Source organism: Limulus polyphemus, unplaced genomic scaffold, assembly GCF_000517525.1.
Source record: "Limulus polyphemus unplaced genomic scaffold, Limulus_polyphemus-2.1.2 Scaffold691, whole genome shotgun sequence".
In the NCBI taxonomy this organism is placed as follows: Eukaryota; Metazoa; Arthropoda; class Merostomata; order Xiphosura; family Limulidae; genus Limulus; species Limulus polyphemus.
Window position 1 is genome coordinate 155,492 of NW_013666301.1, and position 18,219 is coordinate 173,710.

Consider the following 18,219-nt stretch of genomic DNA (forward strand, 5'->3'; position numbering starts at 1 on the left):
GATGCCCTAAGTGGAGCCAGGTGATTTTCAACTCTGGACTTAAGGTCGGGTTTCCATCAAGTGAAAATGGCTGAAGCAGATAAATCTAAGACTGCATTTAGTTATGGCCAAGGTCTCTGGCAATACCGTGTGACGCCATTCTGGCTTAGCAATGCTCCAGCAACATTTGAGAGGCTGGTGGAAAGGGTACTGGAAGGCCTACAATGGAGAATAGCCCTAGTGTACCTGGATGATGTCATTGTATTTGCAACAACGTTTGATGAGGAAATGTCCCGGCTAGAGGAAATATTCAAGCGTTTGAAAGCAGCAAACCTCAAACTCCATCCCAAGAAATGCCACTTGTTCCAGAAAGAGGTGCTTTACTTAGGTCACATTGTAAATGAGCATGGTATGCAAACTGATCCTGACAAGATGACAGCAGTGTGTGATTGGCCAACACCAGACAATGTGGGTTAGTTAAGAAGTTTCTTGGGACTCTGTACCTATTACCGGAAGTTTGTGAAGTACTTTGCAACCATAGCTGCTCCACTACATGATATGACCAAAAAAGGCCAAAAGTTTGAATGGAAAGTTTCTTGCCAGCATGATTTCAAGACATTGAAAGAAAAATTGGCCTCAGCTCCACTTTTAAAGCTTCCAGATCCCTCACTGCCGTACATACTGGATTGTGATGGTAGTAATGTCGGAATTGGAGGGGTTTTGTCTCAGAAAGTGGGCGAAAACGAACATGTTGTGGCCTACTTCAGTAGGGTTTTGAGTAGACCAGAGAGGAATTACTGTGTAACACGAAGGGATGTCTCCTAAGTTGTCATCTCCATGGGAAGGCCCATATGACATAGTGGATCGTCTCTCAGACGTGACTTTTCGGATAAAATGTGGTCGGCGAGGTAAGCCAAAGGTGGTGCATGCCAACAGGCTTTGGCATTATCACAGTCCAAGACATTTCAGTTAGAGCGAAGTTAACAATGGAACAAATGATGCTGCTGAACACGTGTCACCTGCAAAAGCCACTGTCGAAGAAGAAACTCTACCCGGTTTAGAGAAGGGAAATGGTGAAGCCGTTAATGAAGTTGCTACCTCTGGTGTGACTGTTACCCATAGTGGAACATTTCCTGATGGAGCAGATGAACCCCACGTGAAGCAGGAGCCAACGAGACGGAGACCACTATGAAAGAAGATACGTCCGTAAAATTAAGAGATTTTGTTGAATTTTAATTTTGTGTTTGTAAATTATGTACATTTAATTAAGTTATTTTTAAATTTAATTTTTTAATGTAAGTGGCTATTGTTCGGGAAGAACAATACTATGGAAGGGGCTGTGTTACGACAGCGAAAGTCACGTGACTCTGGTAACACGTAATGAGTATCTAGAACGTTCGTGAAGGCTCGAGTGCTTACCAGCCGCCCTCTATTTCGTATATATAGGACCGGCGAAAAGTGACGGCATATATAGAGATAATTTAATTGCAGACAGGCAGAGATAGAGACGGACAATTGAGTCAAGCGCGGTAGTAGTAAAGTGCGTGAATCGTTAGTTGTGAATTATAGCGTGTGTTTAAATGAAAATGACTGTGGAAATTAACTGTATTGTAATGTTGAATTGAGAAAGAATAAACTAGTTTTATTTAATAAAAGACTTGTATCGCTGAAGTTTCTAGAAAAGAAAAAATTAACAAACGCACACAGACGTAACAACACTTATGTATTTTCAGTTTTGCAGTTTTTACATTACTTCTCCCCATGTGGGTGGATTTTCACCAAATTTGGCATGGAGGTTTGTTGGGTCCAAGCAAAGATACATGCAAATTGTGGTTTCGCATTTTATGTGTTGCAGTTTTTATTGGCATTTTCTACAATTACATATAATTATAAGGAAAGCAACTTTTCATGTCCTAAGATAAACTTTCAGTAATCATGAATTTATGTAACTTCCGTCCAGGGGACGGGTACTCCATCTGGTATTCAGTATTTTATAATATTAACTCATTTTTATTTTAATTTAACTGATAAGACCTTTACCCTGATATTACATAATTATGATAATTTGTTTTTGTCATATTATCGATTACCAATGATAGTGTATTTTACGTTGTGCCGATCAAATATGTTAATATATCCATAATTTTATTTTTTACAGCTAGGTAGCACTGTTCGTAACTGTCACGAGATAGAATTCAGGTTAAAACCTACCCAGAATTGTCAATGTTGGTAGTGTTTTATGGAGTTATTAACGGATAGAAGTCGCCAAGATTTTATGTTACATGGTGATTTTCTATTAAGTCTGAGATTTTGAAAACCACATTTTTCAACGTTATTTATTGAAGAAAAATTACGAAATAATTATGAATAACAATATTCCTGGAGGTATGGTCCAGAGCAAGGGCAGTTCAAATATATTTAGTGAATCTAAATACTAAAATATAACTTTGTCTAGTTAGAACTAGAAGTTGAACTAGCTTTACCATCATAGTAGTAGTAGTAGTGATAATAGCTAATAGTAATACTACTAGCAATATCATACTTTATAGAGTATTTACTATAAATGGTGGTGTGTTACTATTGCTATCAATGTTCGTATTGGTAACATTTGTGACACTTGTAGTGTTACAGCATTGCTATTATTACTATTAGCGTAACGATCACGACCAGAGCCTCTTACTTTAATTTTAGAAAAATTCTTACTTATGCAACACACGCTGGATGGAAACAACTGGAGTAATAAATACTATAATTTTATTGTTTGTTGTTGACAGTGATGTTGGGAAAGGGAATCCATCATTTCCATGTCTTCCCAATGTAATGTTTTAGTTTTAAACGTAATTGAAACTAGTTTTTGAATGTTTTATGAAATTTTGTGTGATGGAATTTCCCCTTGAAATAATGCTTGTAGTAATAGTATAGGTAATTTCTGATGAACAGACTGGGACTTAGTATTTCAGATTGTATTTTAATTTTAGAAGAAATATTTATATAAAAGCAAAATTTATGACATTGATAGGCACTTTAAATTTTAATGCAGATTTTCATATTAATTGTAATATAAAAAATAATTTTAATGTATATTTTTAAAGTTTCTTTGTAACTATTGTAGTTTCAAAGATATCTGAAAAAAATGTTCTAATGCTAATAGATGAGGCACTTTCTTGCCCAGAAATTATAATAAATCAATTGTTTATAACTGTGACCATTTAGTTGAACACAAGATAATTAGCAAATAAGACACTACCATGCTAAATATGTTAGGAAAGCATTACTACTTGTTATAGAAATATATTTTTTTCACCACAGTAATTATAAGAATGTTTTCTGTAACAATGAAATTTTGGTGGCCATCTTGGATTAAAAATGACATCTATTAAACTGATAGAATTTATACAAAATATAATAACTTTATAAACATTTACATCAATATGTTTTGTAGACCAACATTTTTTAATACTAAACAGAGTATTACTTGTTAAACTTAAGTTTGTAACTACAAGATTAAATGACAGAACAAAATGATGAGTGATATCACATCTGAAAGTAATTTTCATCCATTCTTAAATGTTATCAAATGATGTATTTATAATAATAATGTTAATATTATCTTAATTTAGAGTATCATTAAAATATTGTAGTAATATCTACAAAATTTAATATCACAACATTATATCTTGCTGGTAAAATAAACAAGTTGTAATAAAACATAGCAGAATTATTTCATTATTTTCAAAGTATAATATACTTACTAGTTGATGAAATACCACAAAATATTTGAAAATAAACTATTAATAATAACTACAGTGTTAATAGACTACAGCTAAGTATGATCATGCCTGCACATAAATATATTGCAAAATGAAACATACAAGTTTGTGCATTTGGTATGTAAATTATCCATCATTTTAAGGGTTTAAATGCATTGTAAAGTTTGAGGGTTGGATGCACAAAATAATGTTACATTAACCAATAATATATCAGTAGAAAGTTTACCATTTCATTATTACAACAGTGGCAGGAAATAAACATCATCACAGTGATGTCTAGTGAAATACAAAATAGCTTTTCGTATGCTAATGGCCACAGCCAACACACAAAAGTGTGCAGGTTGCCAGTAGCAGTGCCTATACATTGAGAAGAAAGAAATAATGGATTTTTCTTTCTGTTTGAAAACAAACATTGAAAGCTTGTTTGTAATCTCAACATTTTTGTGCTTTGGTCTTGGCACTAGTGTAATTGTAAATGATTGATGCTGGGATGTTGTTAATGACCGGTAGAATCTACTAGTTATTTCATCAACTATTTGTCTAAAAAAATCAAAAATTGTGTGGAACGGATGAATGTTTACTATGAAATAAAGAATAACCATATTAGTGGAATTTGATAATCAGTCATGAAGCTCTTTAATTGATTACATTCAAGTAGTCAGTTATTCTCACATGAGACTTGGATAGTTAAAAGAATAGTACTAATTGTAAGCACTAATTTCAATTAGTTGATTATTTTTGTGAGTCATGATACAAATTAAGGTGATGAACCTTGAATGAATCAAAATGGATAAATTTTGTTTACTTTGATAATTGAAAACAGTACCAAACCCAAAGCACTGATGTGGATCAGTTGGTTATCTTCAATATGTTAAGGGATTTAATTATAATTTTGTGACATTAATCAATGGTTGCAGGTAATTAATTGATTGAGTTAATAGTCCAACTCCACTTAAAAGTGCAAAAAAGCCAAGACTGGGACACTAGCCAGGAGAGACCACCTCTCATACACATTGACATTGGTCTCTAATGCCTCAGTGTGAGCTACATACCTGCGGTGTACATGCAAGAGATACTAGGCAGCATTGTATGCAAGTTTTATGTTTAGCAGGTATGCCTACAACAAGTTTGAATTAACCCTATGCATACAAGCTCAGTCAATTTGACCAACCTTCCAAGTTCACGAAACTCTCAAGACTATACATACTATGACTCTAAATGTACTAAGAGTATTTTCACAAACTTGGCAAGCTTTTAGTAAACATTACAAGTCTGTTACATACAGTAAATAGATTTTGTTTAACAGAGTATTTTAACTAAATATTTGGCTGTGAATTTATGAACCTTTCACTAAGTCAGTCTGAGTCAAAGGTGATTTTCATGGTCAGAATTTAGATACTTTCATCTTATAGTTTTGCATTTCATTTCTGTAACCTCCTAAATTAATATCAAAAGTATTTTTCATGTGAAACTTTGTTTTATTTTTTCACTATAACATTAACTTTGCAAAATCATCAATATACAGTGAAATGAAAAGTTGAAAAATGCAAAATAAAAGTCAGTAATGCTTTCTTTCTTTTTTGTTGCAGATTGTGACAGACAGTTAGGTATTTAAATTAACATCTTCATATTCTTATCTATTCATCTGCTTTTTTAATTCCATGGTTTTATTACTGTTCTTTTCACACATGCTGTACGAAAAACAATAAATCTCAGCAGAATGTTTCTAGTACAGCTTTTGGTAAACAAGCAATCACGTTACAGTCACCTGTCACACTAACCATGAGAACTTTTCTACCTTCTACATCAAATTAAATTTTATTTGTTTTGTTACCTAATCCATTAAGTTTCTGATTTTTTAGATTTTAGTTGCATTAGTTATATAACGTGATAATATATATATATATATATATATATATATATGCGTGTGTATAAACACAAGAACACAAATATAGAACTTACTTTAATATTAAAGCTGTTTGCACTTGAATGTCTCAGTATGTTGGTTGTCCAAAAAATAATTCATGTAGTTTTAGATTGTACATTTTAAAACACATGAAATATATTAGGCTCTAGAATGTCTCAAAATGACTACTTTATTCAGCTTTGTATCTAAGCTTATAAAATATAAAAAAAAATCAATTTTTTCTCAAAGCAACAACTTTATTCAACACGTGCATTAATATTTCTTGCAAGCGACTGTCTATGATCACCCAAACTAAACAACAAACTTAAGATTTCTGCACATTACAGTATGGTCTTCCTTGATTATAAATGTGTCCAACAAATAAGTAGGAAAGTGTGAATAATTTGTATGAAATGCATGTAAAATGGGAGTGGCTTTACTGGTGGGTTTAACAGATTTATTGACATCTTGGCAAATCAAGAAATTATGAAATTCGAATCTTGCATTTTTCCTTATCAGAAAGTGTAGTTTCTATTCCTAATTGGGGCAGTATAGAAAGTATATTTTTAAAGTTATAAAATATAAAGGGGAGAATTCAACGGGCAGATGTGTCACAGAACAATGAAGGTTGAGAATTTGAAATTATGAAATTAAACTTAGATGGTATTAAGTTTATCAACTATGTTTTAATGTCAAATTTATTGGCATACATTGGTAATAAAGTTATGTAATTAAATTTTAAATATAACCCAATAAAAAAATTATAATCTGCTTTGACCCACCTATATGCACAAGGTTAAAGAACCCATTTAATATTTTTAGGGACCTTATTATGAGATGAACATTTTCTTCAGATTATTAAAATTGCAGCATTGTGGTATGTGCTATAATTCCAAGCTTTTATTGAATAGATTTATGAACTTTCAATATGGTAACTGTTTTTCATTGATGAATTTAGGTGTCTTAACACATGAATGATCCTCAACACTTTATCATGTAGGACTGTAAATATATGGCTTTCTTTTTGTATATTTATATAAACTCTCTTGCATCATATCTGAATGTCTGTGTTAAAACTTCTATACTTCTTTACCAAACATGAGCTGTCTTTGCCATCAGTACAGTCTTTCTTCATTATAATGTATTTTGACTTTATGCTACAAATTTCTTTTGCTATCAGTTTTAAGCCTTTGGTTTGTATCATGGTCATTGCTTTCCTTACATTATAGTTCTTTTTCCATTTTTAACAGATCTTATTTTGCATTACATCATGGTCCACCTTTAGCTTTACACCCTAGACATTGTGCTTTACATCTATTTTTGTCATGTAACATTATTAGTTTGCTGATCTCTATCCTCATTTTATTTTGTATTATAGTTTGTTTTTTTTTGTTATTTTAATTCAAGGTCATTTATATTACATCAGTCTTTGCCTTGCCCAAATCATTTTACATCACAGGCCATTGTTTTGCATATTAGTTGTACCTTTGCATTTTGTCATAGTGATCTTGCTGATGATATTAAAGTTCTGGGTGTAAGTTGTCTGTGATTAGGATATTGTTGTTTTATAAAGGGCAAATTGAGCAAATAAATAACAGATGACATTTAATTATGCTAAATGCAAGGTAATGCACATGAGCTACCTTAATTTAAAGAAAATAGGATTTGGGGTTGTAAGAATATTGGATATAAGTCAAAGGAGGTTATCATTTCTTTATAAAGACCTTAGAAAATTGTATTCAGTCTTGGTCTCTACTTTAAGAGAGATGTAATTATTGGAAAGGATTCAAGGAGTGTTATTTGGTGATTTCTGAGATAGAGGAGATATTACATTAGGACAGGTTAAGGGCCTTAAAATTTTCTCTTGAGAAAAAAAAGTTAGAATGAATCTGGTTGAAATGCCCAGAATAATAAAGGGAATAAATAAGATTAATTCATTATTCTTTTTTTTTTTTTTTTTTGTGGTTAATGGTAAGAGTGGTCTGGCTAAGGAATATAGACTTAAGGTTTGGCAGGATAGAAGCTGTTTGTATATTAGGTACTTTACTTTTTAAACATGGGAATTATCCTTTGTAATTGATTACCTTCAGACTTGGTAGGTGCAAGAGAATTGGGATAATTCAAGAGAGGTGTTGATGAGCTATTTTGGGTGTTATTGGTGGATATAAACAGATGGAATTTTTTTTGTTTTGTGCCAATTCAATTAATTTTTGATAATTTTCTATGTATGAGTGTGTGTATAATGTAAATTGAAAGAAGAAGATTTTAATCATGAAAGTGAAGTACTTTAGATTTATCATTTTATATATATTCATCACCATGTTATTGATTGTGTATTCTCATTCAGGTTCAGTGATAGGTTCTGCTGCACATTATTGAATAAATGCACTAAGTATTACACATTTTGTTACAGTTACTAGAAGTTTTTTTGTTTTTTTTTTCAGAATCATCATATGTGCCAACAGTTGTAGTGACAGGTAAGAAAAAATTTTAAATATAGTAATTTATAAAGAGATGGATTTTGATACTTTGGTATTACAGCTAAATATGATATTGTACAGCCTGACATACATGTTACAAACAACACAGTAAGTACTTGTTAAATACCCTTGCAGACTTCCCAGTAAGATTTTAAAAACCAAAAAGTGGTCCTTTTTTTTTGAAAAAGTAAATGCAAAGATTATAGCTTTTAATAAGGAGGGGATCTTGTATTTCTTTAGGAAGTTAACTGCCTTTAAAACCAGTTTTTTGGTCTGTTAATTGGTCTTGGTATGGGTTATGTGAGTTGTTTTTCTTAACTACTGTGCTGCAGGTGTTTTTTGTTGTTGTTTTTAGCTTTTTGTACCTAAATATTTAGGTTCCCATTCTAAATAATTCAGCTGTTAAAATCAGACACTTAACTCTTTTGTGAATCAACCATAAAATAGTTTATTTAGGGAAGAATTATATTTCCAGTTGTAAATACTTGTGTGTATATTTTGTTGAAGAGGATCCTTTTGGTTTCCATAACCTCATATAATTTGGTGCACTTAACCTAATATTAATCTTTTTAAAAGAATTATTTTTATTGTAGGCTTATAGCCACAATTTGAAGTATTGTAGCAAAAATTTTCTGAATTGTAAATTTCATTCTTAATTTCTGTTAATTACTTAACATGTTCACCTAACCTTGTCTATGTAAATTTTGTGAATGAAGTCCAGTCTGGCCTGTTACTTTCAACAGTGTCAACTTGCTTTATCGTGTAGGAAGAAATCATTTGTAAAGATATTAAGTTGTAGATTAAACAGCAACAACAAAGATTATTTATACCCACTCTAGCATATATAGTTTAAACACTTGACTAAATATATACTGAGACTTAAGTCAGGATCACATGTGCTTGCTATAGCACCGAAACAGATGTTAAACTTAGAATATGAAATACTAAAGATTTAAGTTGTAAATCTGTCTTTGAACATTTGTCAGTTGAACTTTCAAATTTGAAAAAAACATCTACATTCTGCTTGTATATGTATTGTCTCACATTGTGTACCACTAAATATTATTCAGAATTCTACTGATACTTACACTATCTTTCAAAGAATGATTGTTCACTTTATTTGGCAGCATTAGATCTACAGATATTGGTTTACCTTGATTGTTTTATGTTCATAGTCTCAAAGAGTATGGTGCCTATAGTGTTCAAAGACAATAAACATATACTTAATACGACGAAAGGAAGTACTCTGTCGTAATTAAAAGTAAACTTGATAAATCAGATAAACAGAGTCAAATTTAATGAAAATACAACATTTCACCAGGTTAACCTGCCATCATCAGGTACATCAACTACAATAAATGAATTGAAATTAGAAATATATATATTATAATACACGTAAGGGTACATTGAACTTTGATTGGGTAAATTTAACGGTAAGGTATGATATTTCCGGAGGGTGTTTATTGATAGGGCTTGACTTCTCGAGGGTCAATGTCTGTAATCAACAAAATAGGAGAATATAAGTACTCTTTCAGAAATGTAAAATTTGATAACAAAATTTATAAATTAAATACTGTAACTTGAAAATTGTAAATAGACTTAAAGTGATTCACAGAAAATAATATAAACATCAACATAGTTAAGTTAAAGTTAGAATAGATACAACTGTGTGTCAGAATACTTGTTTATTTTAGGCATAAACTGTTTTATAAGCAAAGCTTCCTTAATTGTATGATGGTGTATATTTTTTTCTCTGCTAAGAATTTTAAAATTATCAAGATGAAATGAATGAACATACTTTGACATATGTTCATGGACATGAAAAGGCAGTTTGTAATGTTCTTTAACTCGGGTGGGTACTTGCCTGTAGGTTCCCATTGAGGGGTCCCATTTAGTGATATTCTTGTATATTTTGTTGAAATATCTGCCCATTGTTAACCTTCAACTTCTCTATGTTAATAAATTATGCATTATTTTTTATTAATTGAAGAAGATATATATTTTGTTTTCCAGTTTAAAAAATTTGATTTTACTCTCCCACCTTCCACGACTTGTTGCACAAGTGTCAGATGAACATATAAAGCTGTTCTATCTTGCCGTAATTTAGATTTTTGTGTTGGCAGTCTTGCTGTTAACTTTTCTCACTGATATCAGAAGTTGGCATTTTCTGCTACATATGTTTCTTTTAATGTTAGAAATTGTACAACTTCTTGTGAGGTCTTACTTACACAGTCTGTCTCTGGTGTGCAAGGAGCTCAGATCCTGTGGCTGTATCACTGGCCTTTATTGATCATTGTATTCAGGCTGTTAATTCTAAGAGGCTGTTTGATTTCAGTTGGTTTTCATATTCATGTAGCCACACAGTTGCAGAATATCTACCTCTTTCTCTTGAAGATTTTAAAAGAATCCAGTCTTTTGCTAAAACCTATTTAACCATCATCTGAAATGCAGGATTTGTGAGCTAGACCTAATTCTGAAGAAGCTTCTGCAGGTTTGATTTCTTTTTTGTGTGTGTTTGTTCTCTTTCAAATTGTGCAATTTTCTGTTATTTCGCAGGGTGCTCAAGTCATACTAGACAATTCAGTTTCTGAATTTATATATTCCTAAATGATATCTCACCTCCTCACACAGAATAGCTATATCCCTTGTGCATCTGCCTAGGAAACTTGCATGCCACTAACCTTGAGCTAACTCCACCTTAGATTCATGTATTTAAATGAACTGTGTGCATGATGACATCATCATACAAAGCCAGCCCTCAACCAGTAGGAGGGCAGCACAACCTCTACATGCAGTAACTTCCTTTAAGCACTTGAAATAACTTCCTTCTTTTTCTTGGTATTACCTTGAACATGTGTGTTGATTTTTCAGTCTATGTTCAATTTACTGAGATGGGCATTCGTAAAAGGAACTTAAGTTTTGTTCTGCCTAAGCTTATATTTCAAAAGTATTAAATATTATAATGAATTTTCAAGTGACAGTGACTTCACAGACTGGGGGTAAGATTCCATTTCTGCATGGATGATTGACCTCTACTTGTTCCTTATTAGGAGGTTTTCTTCTCTCATACCTCCCCTCTTCTAAAGGAAGCTGCTTGGTTGGGATGGTGTGTCAAAGTTTTCTATTCCTTTCCCTCCCCTACACAATATTTAGTACATCTGGGCATTTTCTTCGACTGTGATCTCAGTTGGGCTCAACTTCACCTCTTCACCTAAAACTATGGAACGTATGGTCATCAAGGTTTGCATTTCTTATTTTTATTGTGTCTGAGAGTTTTTTTTTCACTTTTGATTGGGGACTTCAGTTTCCCTAGAACCACATATTTCCTTTGGGTGCTGCACACGCATACGTTTCTTCCAGTGGACCCTGCAAGACCAGTTGATTCTTTCTCAAGATTCATTGTCCTTATTTGTGAACCTCTCCCTTCTCTTTTTGAGGAATTTGCTTGGTGGTTAGATCATGCCAATACTATGATTGATGTTTCCTTACCACCAGCATCACCCAAATGGAACTCCATCTCATAGATGCTTCTCTTTCTTAGGCTGGGGCACATCTCTGATGTTTGGGCACAAGAGGATAGTTCATTCCACATGTTCACAACTTCTTGCTGTTCATTGGGAATTTTCTCATTTCTTACCTCTTCTATTGGACTGGTTGGTCATGACCCACTGACAATTTAACTGTCAATTCTTAAATCAACCTTATGCTCTTCTGGGCTCATTCCCATAGGGTTCATCTCATGGCTTGTCATGTACCAGAGGCTTTAAATCTGGTAACATCATCTCTTTTGGCTGGGTCATGTTCTGCCCATAAAGTAGTCTCTCCAAGCCCAGGTTTTTCATGGGGTTTTTCTTGGTTGGACACATCCCTCATAAAAGCCTTTGTCATTCTTCTCTTCTGGTCCCTAGTTCCTCATTCTTTGATTTTCGCTGTCACTGCTGTCAGCTAGGAGTATACCTGTCCTCCTCTTTGACTCATCCCTTGGGTTCTTGTCTTGACACATGACACTCCTTGTCAGGTCCTTTTGATAGTGCCTCTTTGGTTTCCTCTACTTCTTCATTTGATGTTCAAACCCCTTCTTCCTCTACTCAGTATCCCCTCTCTATTGCTTCAACCTTGCACCTCCGTTTTTCATCCAGGGGTGTCATTCCTTCATCTTCATGTATGGGATTTGTTCAGTCCATCACCTTTAGGGTCAGATTCTCTGATTACATAACTTTTGTCTTATCCCATTCATGTCTTCCTTCCACTTTATCTGTATATCAGTGGAAATGGCAAATTTTTCATAATTTGTCCAGCTATCCTACTGTGACACACCTTTTTGCTTTTCCTGTTAGCATAGTGTGTTTTGTTTCCCTTGTCCTCTCCACTCTATTCAACTCCTTCCATCTTCATGGACCCACTTGCCTGACTGAGACCTTAATGTGATGTTGTATGTTCTGACACATGCCCCATTTCAGCCATTGGCTACTTGATCTTTATACCACCTTTCTCTTAAGACTTGCTTATTTTTGCCTGTGGTTGCCATTCAGATAGCTATGCTCATCATTCTTCTTTCACTCTCTTCCATTGCACCTAGTTTCTCTTCTCCCTGGACTGGTTCTTTCTTCCTAAGACATAGCTGCTTGGGAGGATGAACATTTATTCTCACCTATCTCTCTTCCTTCTGCCTCTCGCCTCTGTTTTTTTTCAGACCCGGATTGACTTCTGTCTTCAACTCAGCCTGTTTGGTGTTGGCATGAACTTTTCCCTTATAGGTCCTCATCATCATTTCCTTTTTCCTACCCTGAAATCCCTCTTCATCCAAGGACTTCTCACTTTCTACCCTCACCTGATAGGTCTGTCAACTCCTCTGGTTGGTGTATTTTTCTCTGGATGTTGATGCTTGCAGGCTCTTTCATATTTTGTTGCATCAGTTTCATCACCTGTCTCATTCTCTTGCTTCTTATTTTTGCTAGCCCTTGGATGAGATCCTCCAGACGGGCATGTGGACAACACCCTATATGTTTGTCACTCATTATCTTCATCATCTATCTGTTTTGTCTCCTGCAAAATTTTATCTCTCCCTGTCATCGTTCTTCAACTGACCGACTGTCTTTGAGATGAGTATGTTATATTTTGTCTCTCTCTGTCATCGTCCTTCAACTGAATGACTGTCTTTGAGATGAGTATGTTATATTTTGTCTCTCTCTTTCTGTTAATGTTGAGCCCTGGTCTTTGCATAGCATTCAAGGTATCAGAAATGAAAAGATCATTCTCCATATGATGTTTAATATCTCCAACCAAAACAGGATTCAACTCACAGCTTTGTTTTGTCTTTTCTTAACTTTATTTGGTGTTCCTGATACAGTGATCTAGAGTTCTTGACCCCCCTCCTGGATCTGTTTTAAATCTCATTGGTGACCAATGAATAGACTTGATCAGCCTTTTTGGATGATCTTGTAAGGAGCTAAGAAGCCTTAGTCCCAGAAGCATTTCCAATCATTAGTTATTACTGGTCTTCTCCTCTAAGAATCTTCTACTCTAGGTACAGGGAGATGCATTTCACTATAACCCAGCATACCTGTTGTGCAATCACCTGTCCCCATACCTGTGAATGTTCATGGTTTCATAGTTTCTTGCATATTGCCAGATCCCCACTCTTTTTATGTTACTTGGTATGCTTAGAGTGATGAGGTACCATGCTAAGAAATACCTTTTTTCTGAGTTTGCTCATTTGGTCTTGAGATATTCTTAGATTAACTGATTTCCTCAATGAATATTAGGTAGGTTTTCTTTATAATAGGAGATTTATGCAGGATAACTACAGAGTAAATCTGACGTTGACTAAACAACTAAATTTAAACTAAGAGAATAAACACACTGAACGAGTTATGTAAAGTTCAAAAACAGTTTTTATTTATATATAAAAGTGCAAACACAATGTGCATATTTATGTTAGGAGACTAGACTGTCACCTTCTTTTGAATTAGTGAATCTGTCAGCAGTTCTAGTCTCTCAAGATATCTTTCCATTAACTGACTCACATTGAAAATGAAATAGAACTATGTCACTCCAACTCTATTTACTTAACAGGAAATGTCTGATTTACTGTAATGACTAGCATTACCTACATAACTAGTCATTTTCATTCAACATAGTTAAGGTGTAACCTCTAGATATTATCTACTCAGCCAGTGGAGAGCATTAATGTATATGGAAAGTTACAACAATATCTTTGTGGGCAGACCAAATATTATGTACAAAATAATAACAAAGGAACAAAGGTAGCTAGAATGAAACCAACTCAACAGGTTTCTGGATCATATTTATGCAAAAAACTTCACTGAATCAGATTAAATGAAACATGAAAATCCCACTCCAGTTGATTCTTCCATGACATCACTCTATCAACTTTTACTATGCTTCTGAATTGTATTCAAGCTCTGATTCATCAAATCTTTTATTTGTTGTGGTCTAGGCTGTAACTTTCTTGCCTAGGAGCCCAGATTTGGGTAAACCCATGATCCTTACGATCTTTCTGCTTCTCCTTCATTTCATTGTGGATATTCTGTCTTTTTGTATTTCATAGCTAAGTCTACCTGGTTTGAAATTTTCATTTTTAGAATTATGATGAATTTCAAACAGGCACTTAATATGTGGTTCTCCATCATGACTGCTTTTAATTTATCTGATTGATGACAGAATAGCAGAACTTGCATACATTCTCTTGATGCCTGCTCAATAATGCTCCAATTACCTATTGTGTATTCTGATCATATATATTGTTTTTCGTGTTTAAAACATAGTTATTTTAAATATCAGACTTTAAAAGTAATTATTATCCATCATATAGTTTCTTAAAACACTAGATGGATACTAAAAGTTGCCTCCACTATAGACAGCCAAAAAGATTTGATTTCCATTGCAACAAATCAATAGATGAGAATGTTGAGCATATCTTGTATATCAGCAATGGTATTTGAAACTTGGTTGCTTTAGTCCATTTTACCCAGTGACAAGTTTGAAGTAGTAACTATTATCATACTGAAAAAATTTGAACTTCTAGATTTGGTTACATTTAATTCTTTAACTACAGATCCTCAGAACATTTGAGCTCGTGCTGATTTTGCTTTTTTTGTATGAGCAACTGTGCCCAAAGCATGTTTAGCATGTCACAAGTAAAAAATAAAATGTAGCTAAGATAAAAATACTTATGATTGTTTTTATGAAGTGACATTTTATAAAATGTAAGGTAAAGTTAATTCATACGCACTGTGAATATTTCTAGATTGTTTAGAAGTAGAACTACTAACAAGGAAAAATGTATATATTCTTGGTTTATAATATTTGATGTAGTATATGCTCTAAAGTTTTCAAGTTACCCAGTCTAAAATTTTATATCCTTTGACATAAAATGGCATTAAGCATTTTTTGTAAAATCAATTTTAATTCTTTCTTTTAAATAAATTATTTTTTCAGAAATTACCAAAAACACTGTGGGATCTACGTTACACACAAGTGTGTATATGTATTTACTTAGTAGACTGGCAAAATCATTGCTTACTATTAACTGTATATTTACCAAGTTTTCATAGTTGAATGTTGTTATACATTTCCATTAAATTGACATGTAGTGCCACAAAACAATTAATTACTAATAGTAGAATAGGTTAGTTTGTTTCAAACAAAACTTAGTTGGGGCCAATAAGTAAATTTGTATACTAAACAGATTACGAATATTTCTCTCTCCCTCTTTGTTTTCACCTTTGTTTTTTATAAAAATCTTTTATGTAATTGTTTTGTGTTTCTATATTAAAGCTATAAATATTCTTTATTTTAGCTTTTATGTAAACATCACCATTTAAAGGTATCATAATTAGGATTAAAATGATCATTGAGTTCAAGGTGAAACTTGAGTACAAAAAACATTCTCCCTGACCCTTGTGATTTTAGCTGTAAATAATAAAACTAGTACCAAAATCACATAAAGGTGTAATATGTACACAAATAGTTTTATATGCAAGGGCATATTTAGTTTTAGAAAAAAATTTTGAATTTTCTGACTTCATAAAGTTTTAAACACTTTTAAGTGTGTACCATTTATATCAAATGTCCAGAAATGTCCAAGAAATAATCCAAAATGAATAAATTAAAGAGGAATAGGAAAAAATCACATCTGCAGTTCACATGATTTTTATCACAAATATTAGGCTTACTGATTTCTAATCTCTTGCTAGTTTTTGGCATTTAAACTGTAAATTTTAAAGTATTATACTGCACATATAAATAGCATATCAAAGAGTCTTTTCTCTTTTATTATTCATCCCAACTGTCAAGTTCTAGTATTGAACAATAGGTCTCTTTGGCGGTGACGTTTTTGGAGACAAAATATAGATCTGAAGTGATATTTTGACATGCCTCTCATTTTGAATCCAAAATTGACAAATTCGGGTAAATGTAGGAAGAAAAATATTTGCAGTTTACAGGATTTTTATCTCAAATTGAAGGCCTATTTTTTTTTCTAATATGCTTCTCTAGCTTTTGGCATATTCAATATTAACTTTAGTTTTAATGAAATAAACTAATTATAGTATGGTAACATGATTATATTAACTAAGGAGCCTTAGAATGGTTTATGTACTTTTATTCTCTGTTAAGTTACTAATTATATTTATATTTGCTTGGATTGGCGTTAAGTCTAAACAGAGGAACAAATTTATTGTAATCAGTCATTGCATTAGCACTATTTTATCATCATCCTCACACATACACCACAATTAGACATGGCATCTTAATCTTAGTTTTTGGTATACGTAATCAATAGGTCAGTTGTTCCACACTTCTGAATGGTATTAATCTCATGACCACAAAGTTCTGTTTCTGGTTAATATCAGTGATAGTTATTTTTTATCTACACAAACTAAATCATTGCTCTAGTCTTGCTCTTGTGTGGTATGTTGCATCATTTGTAATGGTGGCGATACAGTGTATATTTTCCCATATATTTCTATTTAGGTTTTGGACCCTTTCGTTTTTATGATGTCAACCCAAGCTGGCGTGCTGTGGAAGAACTAGGGAGGATTGGAATTGAGGGGGTAAATCTAATTGTTAAGGAGATTCCTGTTGCATACAGTGATGTTCAAGAAAGAGTTCCTCAGCTTTGGCAGCAGTACCAGCCCAAGGTAATTTACAGTGATTGTTTTTTTCATTTGACTTGTGTGAATTTATAAGAAGTTGAAATCTTGTGTCATTAGTACAAAACTTGTGTGTATTAAGACTGATTTATAACTTCCTTCAAGAAAACTTGTTCTTAATTATCAAATTAATTCTTGCTATATTTTAAAGCTGATCAAACAATTTCACCACATTTGAAAGTTTTGAATACTGTGTTTAATATACATCAGGGAACTCAGTATGGTTCAGTGAGTGGTGGATGTAGATGCAGTACACAGTCTTACATTGCATAGGTGCACAAACAAACAGCTTATGAGATTGGGGGGGGGGGGGATTGGAAATTGACTTGGTGGGATATGGAGTAGAACTCCCTTGAAGCCAGAACTTTCTAGCATATTCTAAATATAAACTTGTAAGAATTAGAACATATGACAGAACATAAATATAAGCCAAGTTACAGAACTTAATAGTTGATTTCTGATTCTGTGGGATAGTGAGTTTTTAGTATAATTTCAGTTGTCATTTCATGGCATGGTACCTTTATCCCTAGATGCAAGAGGTTGGCATTCTGAGTCCATATAGCAGTATTGACTTTAACTGATAAATACTATAATTCTGAATTTACTTAGTGGGCTTTCACAAAATTTGGTAAGCTATTAGTAAACATTACAAATATGTCATAAATAAAATGAAAAAATTTTTTGTCTCTGAATTTACTTCAGTCAATATGACTGACTAATCTGAGTGGAAGGTGATTTTCATGTTAACAATAAAAATACGTTTTTTATTTTATATGTTTCCAATTTAATTTGCATAACATCTAGAACCTCCTAATTAATATCAACATTTTTTCCAGTAAAACTATATTTGATATGTTATTTTCTCTACCCTAACACTATACAGGTTCAGTCCATTTGACTGATCTTTT

The 18,219-nt window shown here is 32.9% G+C and overlaps 1 protein-coding gene across 2 annotated transcripts in view; it reads left to right on the forward strand.

Moving 5' to 3' along the window:
- The first annotated feature begins 2,174 nt into the window (after positions 1–2,174).
- LOC106459998 (pyroglutamyl-peptidase 1-like) overlaps positions 2,175–18,219 on the forward strand; it is a 24,313-nt gene continuing 8,268 nt past the window's right edge. The window contains exons 1-3 of one of the 2 annotated variants that reach the window (XM_022386583.1): positions 2,175–2,382; positions 8,100–8,132; positions 17,133–17,299. In XM_022386583.1, the coding sequence (XP_022242291.1) occupies positions 2,343–2,382; positions 8,100–8,132; positions 17,133–17,299 (240 nt within the window). In that variant the 5' untranslated portion in view covers positions 2,175–2,342. The remainder of the gene's footprint in view (positions 2,383–8,099; positions 8,133–17,132; positions 17,300–18,219) is intronic. The other variant, XM_022386584.1, reaches the window with a different exon arrangement.